Raw genomic sequence first — 18,187 nt, 5'->3', positions numbered from 1 at the left:
GTTAACGCCGCCGCATCGCATACAGAATTTTGTTGTTTGACGCAAAACGAACACTCACGACGCAAACATGAATAGCACTCTTCTCTGGAACCGAAGGTTCGCTGTCGAACATCTATTCCCCGTCTAACGCCTTTTCCAAGACCGCGTTCGGTTAACAAAGAGTGTTCGCATTCAGCTAGAGCGGTATACAAACTAGCTTATAGTAGTTCGTGCTCCTAATTAATGCGTAATCGTCTATAGTGTCTCGAGAACGTGTACAGTCGTTACAGAGGAATCATTATCGTTTGGTTTTTAGTGGTGGCGTCGCGCAGCCACGCAAGTTTCATTTTCGGCGCACGCGAACTCAAAGCTAACGCAGAACTCAACTAACGAGTCGAGATAATACAATTTTATCTACAGGAGTGACTGTACAAAGTTAGGTAGAAGCGGAAACAATTGGCAGCGGGCACAGCTTCACAATCGGACGGGTCAGTTCGGTTGAAGAGGTCTTGACGGTGACCACGCGAACCCGACCGTCTGCACCTGGATGCACGGTTTTCACGCGACCGAGTTCCCATTTGCACGGGGGAAGCGCGGAGTTCCGGATTAAGACGAGCTGACCGGGTTCGATTGATGGCTGCTCCCGTCGCCACTTGCTTCGCTGCTGGAGGGTGTTTAAATAGTCGTTCACCCAGCGCTTCCAGAAATGTTCCGTCACAGATCTGACGAGCTGCCAACGCGTGAGGCGATTCTCGGACAGTTCGAGGACGGACGGTTGTGGGGGTGCCGTGAGCGGGGAGCCTATTATGAAGTGTCCAGGCGTGAGGACATCAAAATCGTCCACGGAGTCTCGCAATGGAGCTAGAGGTCGCGAATTTAGGCAGCATTCAATGGAGCATAGCAAAGTGCTAAACTCCTCGAACGTAAAGGTTCGAGCACCGACAACCCGCCTCAGATGGTGTTTGAGGCTCTTCACTCCGGCCTCCCACAAACCTCCGAAATGCGGTGCGGAGGGGGGAATAAAATGCCAAACGATACAGTCGCTGGCGGTTTTATTTAGAAAGTCCGGATTCCGTAGGGTCGCTCGGTACATTCGACATAATTCACGGTCCGCGCCGACGAAGGTGGTCCCGTTATCGGAATACATGGCGCAAGGTATTCCACGTCGAGAACAAAATCGATCAAATGCGCGAATGAAAGCTGGGGTGGAATAGTCGGATACTAGTTCGAGGTGAATTGCCTTCGTGGCTAGGCAAACGAACAGAGACACATACGCTTTGCGCGACGTAATACCGCGCCCGGACGACGCGCGGATTTGAAACGGACCAGCATAATCCACTCCACAGTGAGAAAAACATCTGGACGAAGGGGAGACGCGTGGAGTCGGAAGTTGGCCCATCAACTGAGCTGGGACAGCGGCCCGTTCGCGAACACACACTACGCAAGCATGAATTGTGCTCTTGACCAAACTGCGAGCACGGAGTATCCAGAAGGTTTGCCGCAGCGTATGTAGGGTCAATTGAAGGCCTGCGTGCAGGGCGCGTAGATGAGCATGCTCGATGATTTGCTTGACCAATGGGTGTGACGCGAGTATGATTGGGTGTTTGACACTGAATGCCACCGGAGCGTGTCGTAGACGTCCACCGACTCGAAGAATTCCGTCGTCATCGACGAACGGATCGAGAGCTAACAGCGAACTTTTTGGGGAGAGACTGCGGCGCTGACGGAGCGCATCGACTTCGGAAGGGAAACAATCGCGTTGAATGCAATTGATCCAGAAGATTCGCGCGGCGGCACAGTTCTCGGCCGACAGAGTTCGGCCTGGCGTCGAGGGAGCGAGAGAACGCGAGCGGCGTGGGCGACAAGCGCGCAAGAATTTAAATAGATATCCCGTAACGCGAAGAAGTTTCGGCCACGACGAATATCTGGACGACAAGTCCCAAGGTTCGGAAGTGACTGTAGCCACGGACACCGCAGCCTTTTCCTCCCTACAGACCAAGTCGATCGGCGTAACTGACGTGGGTTCGGAAGGCCATTGTTCCTCGGATGAGCCTAGCCAGTAAGGTCCTGACCACCACAGAGAATGCGCTGCGAGCTCGCCTCCTAGTATGCCGCGTGACGCACAATCGGCCGGATTGTCTTCCGAGGGCACGTAGCGCCAAACGACGTCGGGAGCGCGAATTTGAATTTCGTGCACACGGTGGGCCACGAACGTTTTCCAACGTGACGGACTGTCGCGCAGCCATGCAAGCACGATAGTGGAGTCACCCCAGCAAAAACATGAGTGAGGGCGACCGTTTAGGGAATTCCGAACGAATTCGAGAAGGCGCGCGAGGAGCAGAGCAGCGGACAATTCTAAGCGCGGTATCGTTAGGGGGGATATGGGAGCTACCTTAGACTTGCTCGCCAAGAGAGACACGTTGACCACACCGGATTTGGAGGTGGTCTTCAAATAAACGACTGCAGCGTATGCGTGGGACGAAGCATCGCAGAAACCGTGCAGTTCGACCGGACCTGAACTGGAGTCGAGGCCGGTCCAGCGAGGCAGCGATAATGCTTTCAGCGATTCTAATCCGGTGTAAACGGAATTCCACCGTACTCGAATTTCATTTTGTAGAGCCTCATCCCAGGAGACGCGCAGACGCCAGAGATCCTGGAGGAGGATTTTGGCTGTGATTGTAACGGGGGTCACCCAGCCCAACGGATCATAAATTTTCGAAATCGCCGATAAAATCGCTCGCTTTGTTTCGGGAACGGTCGTCGGGATATTTAATTGAATTTGGAACGCGTCGTCCAACGGGTTCCACCCGATCCCGAGCACCTTGACGTGGTCATCGACAGCCAATGACCTGGTGCAGGCCAATCCATGGTCGGACGGATCTATGTCGCTAAGAAGTTCCGTGCAGTTACTCGACCACTTTCGAAGCTCGAACTTACCGCGGCGAAGTAGCCCTACGACTTGATCGCGGCGCGCGCGGACAAGTTCGACAGAATCGCCACCAAAGAGGACATCGTCGACGTAAATCTGATCGCGTAGAATGGGCACCGCAAGAGGGAAATTTGCCCCCTCAAGTTCACGGAGGCGCTGAATGACTCGAAGCGCAATGAACGGAGCGCACGTCATGCCGTATGTGACCGTGAGCAGGACGTGGTCGATAGGGGATTTTGTAATGGTATCTAGCCAAAGAATGCGTTGAAAATTGACGTCGCGAGGATCGACCAAAATCTGTCGATACATTTTTGCGACGTCAGCACTGTAAACGTACCGATGATGACGCCATTTCAGAATTACAGACGGCAGGTCTGTCTGTAATTTTGGGCCTGCTAGGAGCAGGTCATTGAGCGAGTGACCGTTAGAGGTCAAGCTTGATGCATTAAAGACTACGCGCAAATGTGACGTTGCGCTCCCGGGCCGAAATACAGGATGGTGGGGAATGTAGACAGCCTGTGTGGCCGGGGGGAGTTCCGCGGTCACGCGTCGCATGTGGCCGAGGGCTTCGTATTCGCGCATAAAATCGCAGTATTCTCGTTCGAGTTCGGTATCTTTGCGGAATTTGTTGGTCAATGCGAATAGTATGCGTCCTGCCGAGTGCCGAGAGTGACCTATTTCAAGCGGAGGATCGCGAGTGAACGGGAGACGAACTACGAACCGTCCGTCTGGATTGCGCGAGTGAGTGGTCATAAAATGTTCTTCGCATTGTCGTTCTGTTGAAGACAGCGGAGAGCACCGAGGGAGTTCTTCCACCTCCCAGAACCGACGCAGCTCCGACTCCAAAGAGGAAGAGCAGTGGTGCGAGAATGCGATCGAAGAGGACCGATTCTTCTTGCACGATGAAACTTCTACACACGAAAAGGAAGAGTTCGTGGTGGAGGAACCGTCGCGATCGACGGAAGAAGATGGAATGGGCCCCGAGATAACCCACCCGAAAATTGAATTCTGGGCTATCGGTTGTCCCTGACGTCCTTTACGAATCCCGTCTAGGATTACATCGCCATATAGATCTGCTCCGAGGATCATTTGAATGGACTCGGAATTTGTGGGCACCGGGTCTGCCCACTGAAGATCTCTCAAATGTTGGAATGAAGACGGATCTGCAGTGCATTGTGCGTTATAAGCTGTTAACGTTGGCATAACCAACGCAGTTGTGACCAGCGACGGAGTAGTCGAGTGGACTGGACTCACGTGAATTTCGACAGACGATCGCACAGTTTCCACGTGGGCTCCGCCGACCGCGGAAATCGTAACATTTCTACGGGTCTTTTTTGCACGAAGCAATTGAGCTAAATTTTCCGTGACAAGTGTGACTTCGGAGCCCTGATCAAGGAGAGCTCTTACTATCGTGGTACGGCCTGACGAAGCACGTATCTTGAGCCTCGCTGTCGCCAAGAGTACGAGTGAGGGGGGACGACGGGGAGTCATCGCAGACAACGATACAACGGTAGAGCAGCCCGGTAATGGAGGTGAAGAGCGGGGCGCGGACGGATCGACTAGGTTCGCGCGACTTGTCGACGCGTCGTGAAGAGAGGAATGGTGAGTTTGTTGACAAACGCGACATTTGAATTTGCTCGAACAATCGGACACCGCGTGTCGTTCGCTTAGGCAATTATAACATCGCGAGAGCCGGTTTACAATTTCGCGTCGCTTTTCCGGAGATTCGGCTAGGTATTGCGGACATGAACTCAGAAAGTGTCGTGAATGACAGAGTGGGCAAGACGATTGCGAAAACGGAGTATTCGTCTTTCCCGTATTATCTGATCTCCGCCGCAATTCTGAGGAAGCGCTCGGACGCTCGGACGATTGCGAGGTCGTGACGGCGTGTACGCGAGGGCATGACGTCGCCTTCGACGTCACAGAATCGCAGGGTTCGACGGACATTTCATCGAGCGCACGCGCACGAGCGAATAGGAAAGTCGTTAATTCGGTAAATGATTTTGGCGTGTCGGACTGAGATGAAGCGATGCACCATGCTTTCGACGTAACGGGATCAAGTTTTCGCGATACTAAAAGAACTAACATATCCGTCCACAATTCTTCTGGAGAGCGATCCAGTTTCGACAGTGATGTGTTCGCTACGTTCGCTCGATCAATCAAAGAGTGCAGATCGACTGCAGATTCGCGCTCAACCGCTGGTAAATCGATCAGAATCGACAAATGCATTTTAATCAGTCGACGTTTGCTCTCGAATCGCGTAGTCAGAGTGCGCCACGCTGTCGAAAAGTTGTCGGCGGTTATCGGAATGTTTCCGAGGGCTTCGAGCGCGGGTCCTGTAAGCGACGACACTAAATAATGCATGCGCATGAAATCCGTTAATTCGCGATTTGACATGATAAGCGACTTGAACCGATCTCGAAATGACTCCCATTCGTTTGGGTCGCCGCTAAACGGAGCTAACGGTACGCGAGGAAGATGCGCAAGCGCGACGGAAGGCTTGAGTAGACTCGTGGAGGAGTTGTCCGGAGAATGCAATGTTGGACTCACGTGTGACCCCAGGTTATCGAGGGCGTCCAGTAGAACATCCCTGGAGCTGATGTAAGTATCCTCAGTTGTCTGGAAGTGGTCGTCCGCGAAATAAGATACAGTCGGGTGGTCTTCCTCAGGTACATTGGTGAGCAGCTGCACGTGGCCATCACTGAACGCAGTCCAAGCGTTTTCGAGAGAAGAGAGTCGCGCTTGAACTTTGCTGATTGTGAGGTTGGCTTTCCCGATCTTTCGAAAATTCTCAACCGTCCGCAGGATCGTCCGTTGCAGCATGGCTTGCCGGTGGAAGTCCGCCATCTTGAGAGAGCACGTGTGAACTCCGAAATTTGCCGTTTACTCTAACTTCGAATCCGGCTCGAAGGACCAATTTTATGTATCGGAAACGATCGACGACCGAACGATACGTGATGGAGGAGGCGCCGGAATCGCACAGCGCTGTGCGCGAAGTTAAACTTTAGAAATAAAGAACGATAACAATGAGTAGAAGTGGACTGTATTCTGATTGTGTTCCTTGTACAAGCGTAATGAGCGTAAAGAGCCGACAAGACTCGCGGAGACTTCGTAAACCGAGCTGGATTCACGTCATCGGGATCGCGGATTGGTCCTTAAGGATCATCCGATAATTGGCGATCGGTGATTGGGACACGATCGATAGACCCTAAAGGGGGAAACGGGGTAACGCGGATTCTTACCACGGTTCGCTATGAGAGCGGTCGGCGGCTGACGTCACGACGAAGAGAGAGAGCGGCGCGTGACGAGGATACAACCTCGAACGTTCACGCGATCGCGAACAGCATGCAAATATGCGAAATTGGCGCAGAAACTCCGACCCGGCAAGCACGATCACGATTTATTCGAGCTTATGTCAGATTCGACGATTCTTCGCTTCAGAAGTGTATTTCTGTGCGGAATCGCTGTTTCGCGTGCTAGATCAGTGCATTTGAATGCAAATATGCGAAATTGGCACAGAAACTCCGACCCGGCAATCACGATCACAATTTATTCGAGCTTATGTCAGATTCAACGATTCTTCGTTTCAGAAGTGTATTTCTGTGCGGAATCGCTGTTTCGCGTGCTAGATCAGTGCATTTGGATGCAAATATGCGAAATTGGCACAGAAACTCCGATTCGGCAAGCACGATCACAATTTATTCGAGCCCTTGTCAGATTCGACGGTTCTTCGTTTCAGAAGTGTATTTCTGTGCGGAATCGCTGTTTCGCGTGCTAGATCAGTGCATTTGCATGCAAATACGTGAAATTGGCACAGAAACTCCGACCCGGCAAGCACGATCACGATTTATTCGAGCTTATGTCAGATTCGAAGATTCTTCGCTTCCGAAGTGTATTTCTGTGCGGAATCGCTGTTTCGCGCGCTAGATCAGTGCATTTGCATGCAAGTATGAGAAATTGGAATAGAAACTCCGACCCGACAAACACGATCACGATGTATTCGAGCTTATGTCAGATTCGACGATTCTTCGCTTCAGCAGTGTATTTCTGTGCGGAATCGCTGTTTCGCGTGCCAGATCAGTGCATTTGAATGCAAATATGCGAAATTGGCACAGAAACTCCGACCCGGCAAGCACGATCACAATTTATTCGAGCTTATGTCAGATTCGACGATTCTTCGTTTCACAAGTGTATTTCTGTGCGGAATTGCTGTTTCGCGTGCTAGATCAGTGCATTTGCATACAAATATGCGAAATTGGCACGGAAACTCCGACCCGGCAAGCACGATCCCGATTTATTCGAGCTTATATCAGATTCGACGATTCTTCGTTTCAGAAGTGTATTTCTGTGCGGAATCGCTGTTTCGCGTGCTAGATCAGTGCATTTGCATGCAAATACGCGAAATTGGCACAGTAACTCCGACCCGCCAAGCACGATCACGATTTATTCGAGCTTATGTCAGATTCGACGATTCTTCGTTTCAGAAGTGTATTTCTGTGCGGAATCGCTGTTTCGCGTGCTAGATCAGTGCATTCGCATGCAAATACGCGAAATTGGCACAGAAACTCCGAACCGGCAAGCACGATCACGATTTATTCGAGCTTATGTCAGATTCGAAGATTCTTCGCTTCCGAAGTGTATTTCTGTGCGGAATCGCTGTTTCGCGTGCTAGATCAGTGCATTTGCATGCAAACACGCGAAATTGGCACAGAAACTCCGACCCGGCAAGCACGATCACGATTTATTCGAGCTTATGTCAGATTCGACGATTCTTCGTTTCAGAAGTGTATTTCCGTGCGGAACCGCTGTTTCGCGTGCTAGATCAGTGAATTTGCATGCAAATATGCGAAATTGGCGCAGAAACTCCGACCCGGCAAGCACGATCACGATTTATTCGAGCTTATGTCAGATTCGAAGATTCTTCGCTTCCAAAGTGTATTTCTGTGCGGAATCGCTGTTTCGCGCGATAGATCAGTGCATTTGCATGCAAGTATGAGAAATTGGAATAAAAACTCCGACCCGACAAGCACGATTACGATTTATTCGAGCTTATGTCAGATTCGACGATTCTTCGTTTCAGAAGTGTAATTCTGTGCGGAATCGCTGTTTCGCGTGCTAGATCAGTGCATTTGCATACAAATATGCGAAATTGGCACGGAAACTCCGACCCGGCAAGAACGATCACGATTTATTCGAGCTTGTGTCAGATTCGACGATTCTTCGTTTCAGAAGTGTATTTCTGTGCGGGATCGCTGTTTCGCGTGCTAGATCAGTGCATTTGCATACAAGTATGCGAAATTGGCACGGAAACTCCGACCCGGCAAGCACGATCCCGATTTATTCGAGCTTATATCAGATTCGACGATTCTTCGTTTCAGAAGTGTATTTCTGTGCGGAATCGCTGTTTCGCGTGCTAGATCAGTGCATTTGCATGCAAATACGCGAAATTGGCACAGTAACTCCGACCCGACAAGCACGATCACGATTTATTCGAGCTTATGTCAGATTCGACGATTCTTCATTTCAGAAGTGTATTTCTGTGCGGAATCGTTGTTTCGCGCGCTAGATCAGTGCATTTGCATGCAAGTATGAGAAATTGGCACAGAAACTCCGACCCGGCAATCACGATCACGATTTATTCGAGCTTATGTCAGATTCGAAGATTCTTCGCTTCCGAAGTGTATTTCTGTGCGGAATCGCTGTTTCACGCGCTAGATCAGTGCATTTGCATGCAAACACGCGACATTGGCACAGAAACTCCGACCCGGCAAGCACGATCACGATTTATTCGAGCTTATGTCAGATTCGAAGATTCTTCGCTTCCGAAGTGTATTTCTGTGCGGAATCGCTGTTTCGCGCGCTAGATCAGTGCATTTGCATGCAAGTATGAGAAATTGGAATAGAAACTCCGACCCGACAAGCACGATCACGATTTATTCGAGCTTATGTCAGATTCGACGATTCTTCGCTTCAGCAGTGTATTTCTGTGCGGAATCGCTGTTTCGCGTGCCACATCAGTGCATTTGCATACATGTATGCGAAATTGGAATAGAAACTCCGGCCCGGCAAGCACGATGACGATTTATTCGAGCTTATGTCAGATTCGACGATTATTCGTTTCACAAATGAATTTCTGTGCGGAATCGCTGTTTCGCGTGCTAGATCAGTGCATTTGCATACAAGTATGCGAAATTGGAATAGAAACTCCGGCCCGGCAAGCACGATCACAAATTATTCGAGCTTATGTCAGATTCGACGATTCTTCGTTTCAGAAGTGTATTTCTGTGCGGAATCGCTGTTTCGCGTGCTAGATCAGTGCATTTGCATACAAATATGCGAAATTGGCACGGAAACTCCGACCCGGCAAGCACGATCACGATTTATTCGAGCTTATGTCAGATTCGACGATTCTTCGTTTCAGAAGTGTATTTCTGTGCGGAATCGCTGTTTCGCGTGCTAGATCAGTGCATTTGCATGCAAACACGCGAAATTGGCACAGAAACTCCGACCCGGCAAGCACGATCACCATTTATTCGAGCTTATGTCAGATTCGAAGATTCTTCGTCTCAGAAGTGTATTTCTGTGCGGAATCGCTGTTTCGCGTGCTAGATCAGTGCATTTGCATGCAAACACGCGAAATTGGCACAGAAACTCCGACCCGACAAGCACGATCACAATTTATTCGAGCTTATGTCAGATTCGAAGATTCTTCGCTTCCGAAGTGTATTTCTGTGCGGAATCGCTGTTTCGCGCGCTAGATCAGTGCATTTGCATGCAAATACGTGAAATTGGCATAGAAACTCCGGCCCGGCGCACGATCACGATTTATTCGAGCTTATGTCAGATTCGACGATTCTTCGTTTCAGAAGTGTATTTCTGTGCGGAATCGCTGTTTCGCGTGCTAGATCAGTGCATTTGAATGCAAATATGCGAAATTGGCACAGAAACTCCGACCCGGCAATCACGATCACAATTTATTCGAGCTTATGTCAGATTCAACGATTCTTCGTTTCAGAAGTGCATTTCTGTGCGGAATCGCTGTTTCGCGTGCTAGATCAGTGCATTTGGATGCAAATATGCGAAATTGGCACAGAAACTCCGATTCGGCAAGCACGATCACAATTTATTCGAGCCCTTGTCAGATTCGACGGTTCTTCGTTTCAGAAGTGTATTTCTGTGCGGAATCGCTGTTTCGCGTGCTAGATCAGTGCATTTGCATACAAATATGCGAAATTGGCACGGAAACTCCGACCCGGCAAGCACGATCACGATTTATTCGAGCTTATGTCAGATTCGAAGATTCTTCGCTTCCGAAGTGTATTTCTGTGCGGAATCGCTGTTTCGCGCGCTAGATCAGTGCATTTGCATGCAAGTATGAGAAATTGGAATAGAAACTCCGACCCGACAAACACGATCACGATGTATTCGAGCTTATGTCAGATTCGACGATTCTTCGCTTCAGCAGTGTATTTCTGTGCGGAATCGCTGTTTCGCGTGCCAGATCAGTGCATTTGAATGCAAATATGCGAAATTGGCACAGAAACTCCGACCCGGCAAGCACGATCACGATTTATTCGAGCTTATGTCAGATTCGAAGATTCTTCGCTTCCGAAGTGTATTTCTGTGCGGAATCGCTGTTTCGCGTGCTAGATCAGTGCATTTGCATGCAAACACGCGAAATTGGCACAGAAACTCCGACCCGGCAAGCACGATCACGATTTATTCGAGCTTATGTCAGATTCGACGATTCTTCGTTTCAGAAGTGTATTTCCGTGCGGAATCGCTGTTTCGCGTGCTAGATCAGTGAATTTGCATGCAAATATGCGAAATTGGCGCAGAAACTCCGACCCGGCAAGCACGATCACGATTTATTCGAGCTTATGTCAGATTCGAAGATTCTTCGCTTCCAAAGTGTATTTCTGTGCGGAATCGCTGTTTCGCGCGATAGATCAGTGCATTTGCATGCAAGTATGAGAAATTGGAATAGAAACTCCGACCCGACAAGCACGATTACGATTTATTCGAGCTTATGTCAGATTCGACGATTCTTCGTTTCAGAAGTGTATTTCTGTGCGGAATCGCTGTTTCGCGTGCTAGATCAGTGCATTTGGATGCAAATATGCGAAATTGGCACAGAAACTCCGATTCGGCAAGCACGATCACAATTTATTCGAGCCCTTGTCAGATTCGACGGTTCTTCGTTTCAGAAGTGTATTTCTGTGCGGAATCGCTGTTTCGCGTGCTAGATCAGTGCATTTGCATGCAAATACGTGAAATTGGCACAGAAACTCCGACCCGGCAAGCACGATCACGATTTATTCGAGCTTATGTCAGATTCGAAGATTCTTCGCTTCCGAAGTGTATTTCTGTGCGGAATCGCTGTTTCGCGCGCTAGATCAGTGCATTTGCATGCAAGTATGAGAAATTGGAATAGAAACTCCGACCCGACAAACACGATCACGATGTATTCGAGCTTATGTCAGATTCGACGATTCTTCGCTTCAGCAGTGTATTTCTGTGCGGAATCGCTGTTTCGCGTGCCAGATCAGTGCATTTGAATGCAAATATGCGAAATTGGCACAGAAACTCCGACCCGGCAAGCACGATCACAATTTATTCGAGCTTATGTCAGATTCGACGATTCTTCGTTTCACAAGTGTATTTCTGTGCGGAATTGCTGTTTCGCGTGCTAGATCAGTGCATTTGCATACAAATATGCGAAATTGGCACGGAAACTCCGACCCGGCAAGCACGATCCCGATTTATTCGAGCTTATATCAGATTCGACGATTCTTCGTTTCAGAAGTGTATTTCTGTGCGGAATCGCTGTTTCGCGTGCTAGATCAGTGCATTTGCATGCAAATACGCGAAATTGGCACAGTAACTCCGACCCGCCAAGCGCGATCACGATTTATTCGAGCTTATGTCAGATTCGACGATTCTTCGTTTCAGAAGTGTATTTCTGTGCGGAATCGCTGTTTCGCGTGCTAGATCAGTGCATTCGCATGCAAATACGCGAAATTGGCACAGAAACTCCGAACCGGCAAGGACGATCACGATTTATTCGAGCTTATGTCAGATTCGAAGATTCTTCGCTTCCGAAGTGTATTTCTGTGCGGAATCGCTGTTTCGCGTGCTAGATCAGTGCATTTGCATGCAAACACGCGAAATTGGCACAGAAACTCCGACCCGGCAAGCACGATCACGATTTATTCGAGCTTATGTCAGATTCGACGATTCTTCGTTTCAGAAGTGTATTTCCGTGCGGAACCGCTGTTTCGCGTGCTAGATCAGTGAATTTGCATGCAAATATGCGAAATTGGCGCAGAAACTCCGACCCGGCAAGCACGATCACGATTTATTCGAGCTTATGTCAGATTCGAAGATTCTTCGCTTCCAAAGTGTATTTCTGTGCGGAATCGCTGTTTCGCGCGATAGATCAGTGCATTTGCATGCAAACACGCGAAATTGGCACAGAAACTCCGACCCGGCAAGCACGATCACGATTTATTCGAGCTTATGTCAGATTCGACGATTCTTCGTTTCAGAAGTGTATTTCCGTGCGGAACCGCTGTTTCGCGTGCTAGATCAGTGAATTTGCATGCAAATATGCGAAATTGGCGCAGAAACTCCGACCCGGCAAGCACGATCACGATTTATTCGAGCTTATGTCAGATTCGAAGATTCTTCGCTTCCAAAGTGTATTTCTGTGCGGAATCGCTGTTTCGCGCGATAGATCAGTGCATTTGCATGCAAGTATGAGAAATTGGAATAAAAACTCCGACCCGACAAGCACGATTACGATTTATTCGAGCTTATGTCAGATTCGACGATTCTTCGTTTCAGAAGTGTAATTCTGTGCGGAATCGCTGTTTCGCGTGCTAGATCAGTGCATTTGCATACAAATATGCGAAATTGGCACGGAAACTCCGACCCGGCAAGAACGATCACGATTTATTCGAGCTTGTGTCAGATTCGACGATTCTTCGTTTCAGAAGTGTATTTCTGTGCGGGATCGCTGTTTCGCGTGCTAGATCAGTGCATTTGCATACAAGTATGCGAAATTGGCACGGAAACTCCGACCCGGCAAGCACGATCCCGATTTATTCGAGCTTATATCAGATTCGACGATTCTTCGTTTCAGAAGTGTATTTCTGTGCGGAATCGCTGTTTCGCGTGCTAGATCAGTGCATTTGCATGCAAATACGCGAAATTGGCACAGTAACTCCGACCCGACAAGCACGATCACGATTTATTCGAGCTTATGTCAGATTCGACGATTCTTCATTTCAGAAGTGTATTTCTGTGCGGAATCGTTGTTTCGCGCGCTAGATCAGTGCATTTGCATGCAAGTATGAGAAATTGGCACAGAAACTCCGACCCGGCAATCACGATCACGATTTATTCGAGCTTATGTCAGATTCGAAGATTCTTCGCTTCCGAAGTGTATTTCTGTGCGGAATCGCTGTTTCACGCGCTAGATCAGTGCATTTGCATGCAAACACGCGACATTGGCACAGAAACTCCGACCCGGCAAGCACGATCACGATTTATTCGAGCTTATGTCAGATTCGAAGATTCTTCGCTTCCGAAGTGTATTTCTGTGCGGAATCGCTGTTTCGCGCGCTAGATCAGTGCATTTGCATGCAAGTATGAGAAATTGGAATAGAAACTCCGACCCGACAAGCACGATCACGATTTATTCGAGCTTATGTCAGATTCGACGATTCTTCGCTTCAGCAGTGTATTTCTGTGCGGAATCGCTGTTTCGCGTGCCACATCAGTGCATTTGCATACATGTATGCGAAATTGGAATAGAAACTCCGGCCCGGCAAGCACGATGACGATTTATTCGAGCTTATGTCAGATTCGACGATTATTCGTTTCACAAATGAATTTCTGTGCGGAATCGCTGTTTCGCGTGCTAGATCAGTGCATTTGCATACAAGTATGCGAAATTGGAATAGAAACTCCGGCCCGGCAAGCACGATCACAAATTATTCGAGCTTATGTCAGATTCGACGATTCTTCGTTTCAGAAGTGTATTTCTGTGCGGAATCGCTGTTTCGCGTGCTAGATCAGTGCATTTGCATACAAATATGCGAAATTGGCACGGAAACTCCGACCCGGCAAGCACGATCACGATTTATTCGAGCTTATGTCAGATTCGACGATTCTTCGTTTCAGAAGTGTATTTCTGTGCGGAATCGCTGTTTCGCGTGCTAGATCAGTGCATTTGCATGCAAACACGCGAAATTGGCACAGAAACTCCGACCCGGCAAGCACGATCACCATTTATTCGAGCTTACGTCAGATTCGAAGATTCTTCGTCTCAGAAGTGTATTTCTGTGCGGAATCGCTGTTTCGCGTGCTAGATCAGTGCATTTGCATGCAAACACGCGAAATTGGCACAGAAACTCCGACCCGACAAGCACGATCACAATTTATTCGAGCTTATGTCAGATTCGAAGATTCTTCGCTTCCGAAGTGTATTTCTGTGCGGAATCGCTGTTTCGCGCGCTAGATCAGTGCATTTGCATGCAAATACGTGAAATTGGCATAGAAACTCCGGCCCGGCGCACGATCACGATTTATTCGAGCTTATGTCAGATTCGACGATTCTTCGTTTCAGAAGTGTATTTCTGTGCGGAATCGCTGTTTCGCGTGCTAGATCAGTGCATTTGAATGCAAATATGCGAAATTGGCACAGAAACTCCGACCCGGCAATCACGATCACAATTTATTCGAGCTTATGTCAGATTCAACGATTCTTCGTTTCAGAAGTGCATTTCTGTGCGGAATCGCTGTTTCGCGTGCTAGATCAGTGCATTTGGATGCAAATATGCGAAATTGGCACAGAAACTCCGATTCGGCAAGCACGATCACAATTTATTCGAGCCCTTGTCAGATTCGACGGTTCTTCGTTTCAGAAGTGTATTTCTGTGCGGAATCGCTGTTTCGCGTGCTAGATCAGTGCATTTGCATACAAATATGCGAAATTGGCACGGAAACTCCGACCCGGCAAGCACGATCACGATTTATTCGAGCTTATGTCAGATTCGAAGATTCTTCGCTTCCGAAGTGTATTTCTGTGCGGAATCGCTGTTTCGCGCGCTAGATCAGTGCATTTGCATGCAAGTATGAGAAATTGGAATAGAAACTCCGACCCGACAAACACGATCACGATGTATTCGAGCTTATGTCAGATTCGACGATTCTTCGCTTCAGCAGTGTATTTCTGTGCGGAATCGCTGTTTCGCGTGCCAGATCAGTGCATTTGAATGCAAATATGCGAAATTGGCACAGAAACTCCGACCCGGCAAGCACGATCACGATTTATTCGAGCTTATGTCAGATTCGAAGATTCTTCGCTTCCGAAGTGTATTTCTGTGCGGAATCGCTGTTTCGCGTGCTAGATCAGTGCATTTGCATGCAAACACGCGAAATTGGCACAGAAACTCCGACCCGGCAAGCACGATCACGATTTATTCGAGCTTATGTCAGATTCGACGATTCTTCGTTTCAGAAGTGTATTTCCGTGCGGAATCGCTGTTTCGCGTGCTAGATCAGTGAATTTGCATGCAAATATGCGAAATTGGCGCAGAAACTCCGACCCGGCAAGCACGATCACGATTTATTCGAGCTTATGTCAGATTCGAAGATTCTTCGCTTCCAAAGTGTATTTCTGTGCGGAATCGCTGTTTCGCGCGATAGATCAGTGCATTTGCATGCAAGTATGAGAAATTGGAATAGAAACTCCGACCCGACAAGCACGATTACGATTTATTCGAGCTTATGTCAGATTCGACGATTCTTCGTTTCAGAAGTGTATTTCTGTGCGGAATCGCTGTTTCGCGTGCTAGATCAGTGCATTTGGATGCAAATATGCGAAATTGGCACAGAAACTCCGATTCGGCAAGCACGATCACAATTTATTCGAGCCCTTGTCAGATTCGACGGTTCTTCGTTTCAGAAGTGTATTTCTGTGCGGAATCGCTGTTTCGCGTGCTAGATCAGTGCATTTGCATGCAAATACGTGAAATTGGCACAGAAACTCCGACCCGGCAAGCACGATCACGATTTATTCGAGCTTATGTCAGATTCGAAGATTCTTCGCTTCCGAAGTGTATTTCTGTGCGGAATCGCTGTTTCGCGCGCTAGATCAGTGCATTTGCATGCAAGTATGAGAAATTGGAATAGAAACTCCGACCCGACAAACACGATCACGATGTATTCGAGCTTATGTCAGATTCGACGATTCTTCGCTTCAGCAGTGTATTTCTGTGCGGAATCGCTGTTTCGCGTGCCAGATCAGTGCATTTGAATGCAAATATGCGAAATTGGCACAGAAACTCCGACCCGGCAAGCACGATCACAATTTATTCGAGCTTATGTCAGATTCGACGATTCTTCGTTTCACAAGTGTATTTCTGTGCGGAATTGCTGTTTCGCGTGCTAGATCAGTGCATTTGCATACAAATATGCGAAATTGGCACGGAAACTCCGACCCGGCAAGCACGATCCCGATTTATTCGAGCTTATATCAGATTCGACGATTCTTCGTTTCAGAAGTGTATTTCTGTGCGGAATCGCTGTTTCGCGTGCTAGATCAGTGCATTTGCATGCAAATACGCGAAATTGGCACAGTAACTCCGACCCGCCAAGCGCGATCACGATTTATTCGAGCTTATGTCAGATTCGACGATTCTTCGTTTCAGAAGTGTATTTCTGTGCGGAATCGCTGTTTCGCGTGCTAGATCAGTGCATTCGCATGCAAATACGCGAAATTGGCACAGAAACTCCGAACCGGCAAGGACGATCACGATTTATTCGAGCTTATGTCAGATTCGAAGATTCTTCGCTTCCGAAGTGTATTTCTGTGCGGAATCGCTGTTTCGCGTGCTAGATCAGTGCATTTGCATGCAAACACGCGAAATTGGCACAGAAACTCCGACCCGGCAAGCACGATCACGATTTATTCGAGCTTATGTCAGATTCGACGATTCTTCGTTTCAGAAGTGTATTTCCGTGCGGAACCGCTGTTTCGCGTGCTAGATCAGTGAATTTGCATGCAAATATGCGAAATTGGCGCAGAAACTCCGACCCGGCAAGCACGATCACGATTTATTCGAGCTTATGTCAGATTCGAAGATTCTTCGCTTCCAAAGTGTATTTCTGTGCGGAATCGCTGTTTCGCGCGATAGATCAGTGCATTTGCATGCAAGTATGAGAAATTGGAATAAAAACTCCGACCCGACAAGCACGATTACGATTTATTCGAGCTTATGTCAGATTCGACGATTCTTCGTTTCAGAAGTGTAATTCTGTGCGGAATCGCTGTTTCGCGTGCTAGATCAGTGCATTTGCATACAAATATGCGAAATTGGCACGGAAACTCCGACCCGGCAAGAACGATCACGATTTATTCGAGCTTGTGTCAGATTCGACGATTCTTCGTTTCTGAAGTGTATTTCTGTGCGGGATCGCTGTTTCGCGTGCTAGATCAGTGCATTTGCATACAAGTATGCGAAATTGGCACGGAAACTCCGACCCGGCAAGCACGATCCCGATTTATTCGAGCTTATATCAGATTCGACGATTCTTCGTTTCAGAAGTGTATTTCTGTGCGGAATCGCTGTTTCGCGTGCTAGATCAGTGCATTTGCATGCAAATACGCGAAATTGGCACAGTAACTCCGACCCGACAAGCACGATCACGATTTATTCGAGCTTATGTCAGATTCGACGATTCTTCATTTCAGAAGTGTATTTCTGTGCGGAATCGTTGTTTCGCGCGCTAGATCAGTGCATTTGCATGCAAGTATGAGAAATTGGCACAGAAACTCCGACCCGGCAATCACGATCACGATTTATTCGAGCTTATGTCAGATTCGAAGATTCTTCGCTTCCGAAGTGTATTTCTGTGCGGAATCGCTGTTTCACGCGCTAGATCAGTGCATTTGCATGCAAACACGCGACATTGGCACAGAAACTCCGACCCGGCAAGCACGATCACGATTTATTCGAGCTTATGTCAGATTCGAAGATTCTTCGCTTCCGAAGTGTATTTCTGTGCGGAATCGCTGTTTCGCGCGCTAGATCAGTGCATTTGCATGCAAGTATGAGAAATTGGAATAGAAACTCCGACCCGACAAGCACGATCACGATTTATTCGAGCTTATGTCAGATTCGACGATTCTTCGCTTCAGCAGTGTATTTCTGTGCGGAATCGCTGTTTCGCGTGCCACATCAGTGCATTTGCATACATGTATGCGAAATT

General features: G+C 48.3%; 1 protein-coding gene across 1 annotated transcript; it reads right to left on the bottom strand.

Moving 5' to 3' along the window:
* Window positions 1–415: 415 nt before the first annotated feature.
* Window positions 416–5,755, bottom strand: LOC143220280 (uncharacterized). Its single transcript, XM_076445946.1, has one exon. It carries the CDS (start codon window positions 5,753–5,755, stop codon window positions 416–418), a length of 5,340 nt encoding a protein of 1,779 aa, XP_076302061.1.
* Window positions 5,756–18,187: the final 12,432 nt, after the last annotated feature.

This window comes from Lasioglossum baleicum, unplaced genomic scaffold (genome assembly GCF_051020765.1).
Source record: "Lasioglossum baleicum unplaced genomic scaffold, iyLasBale1 scaffold0599, whole genome shotgun sequence".
NCBI classification, from domain to species: Eukaryota; Metazoa; Arthropoda; class Insecta; order Hymenoptera; family Halictidae; genus Lasioglossum; species Lasioglossum baleicum.
Note: the sequence above shows the minus strand (reverse complement) of the source record. Positions and strands in the feature narration are given on the sequence as shown.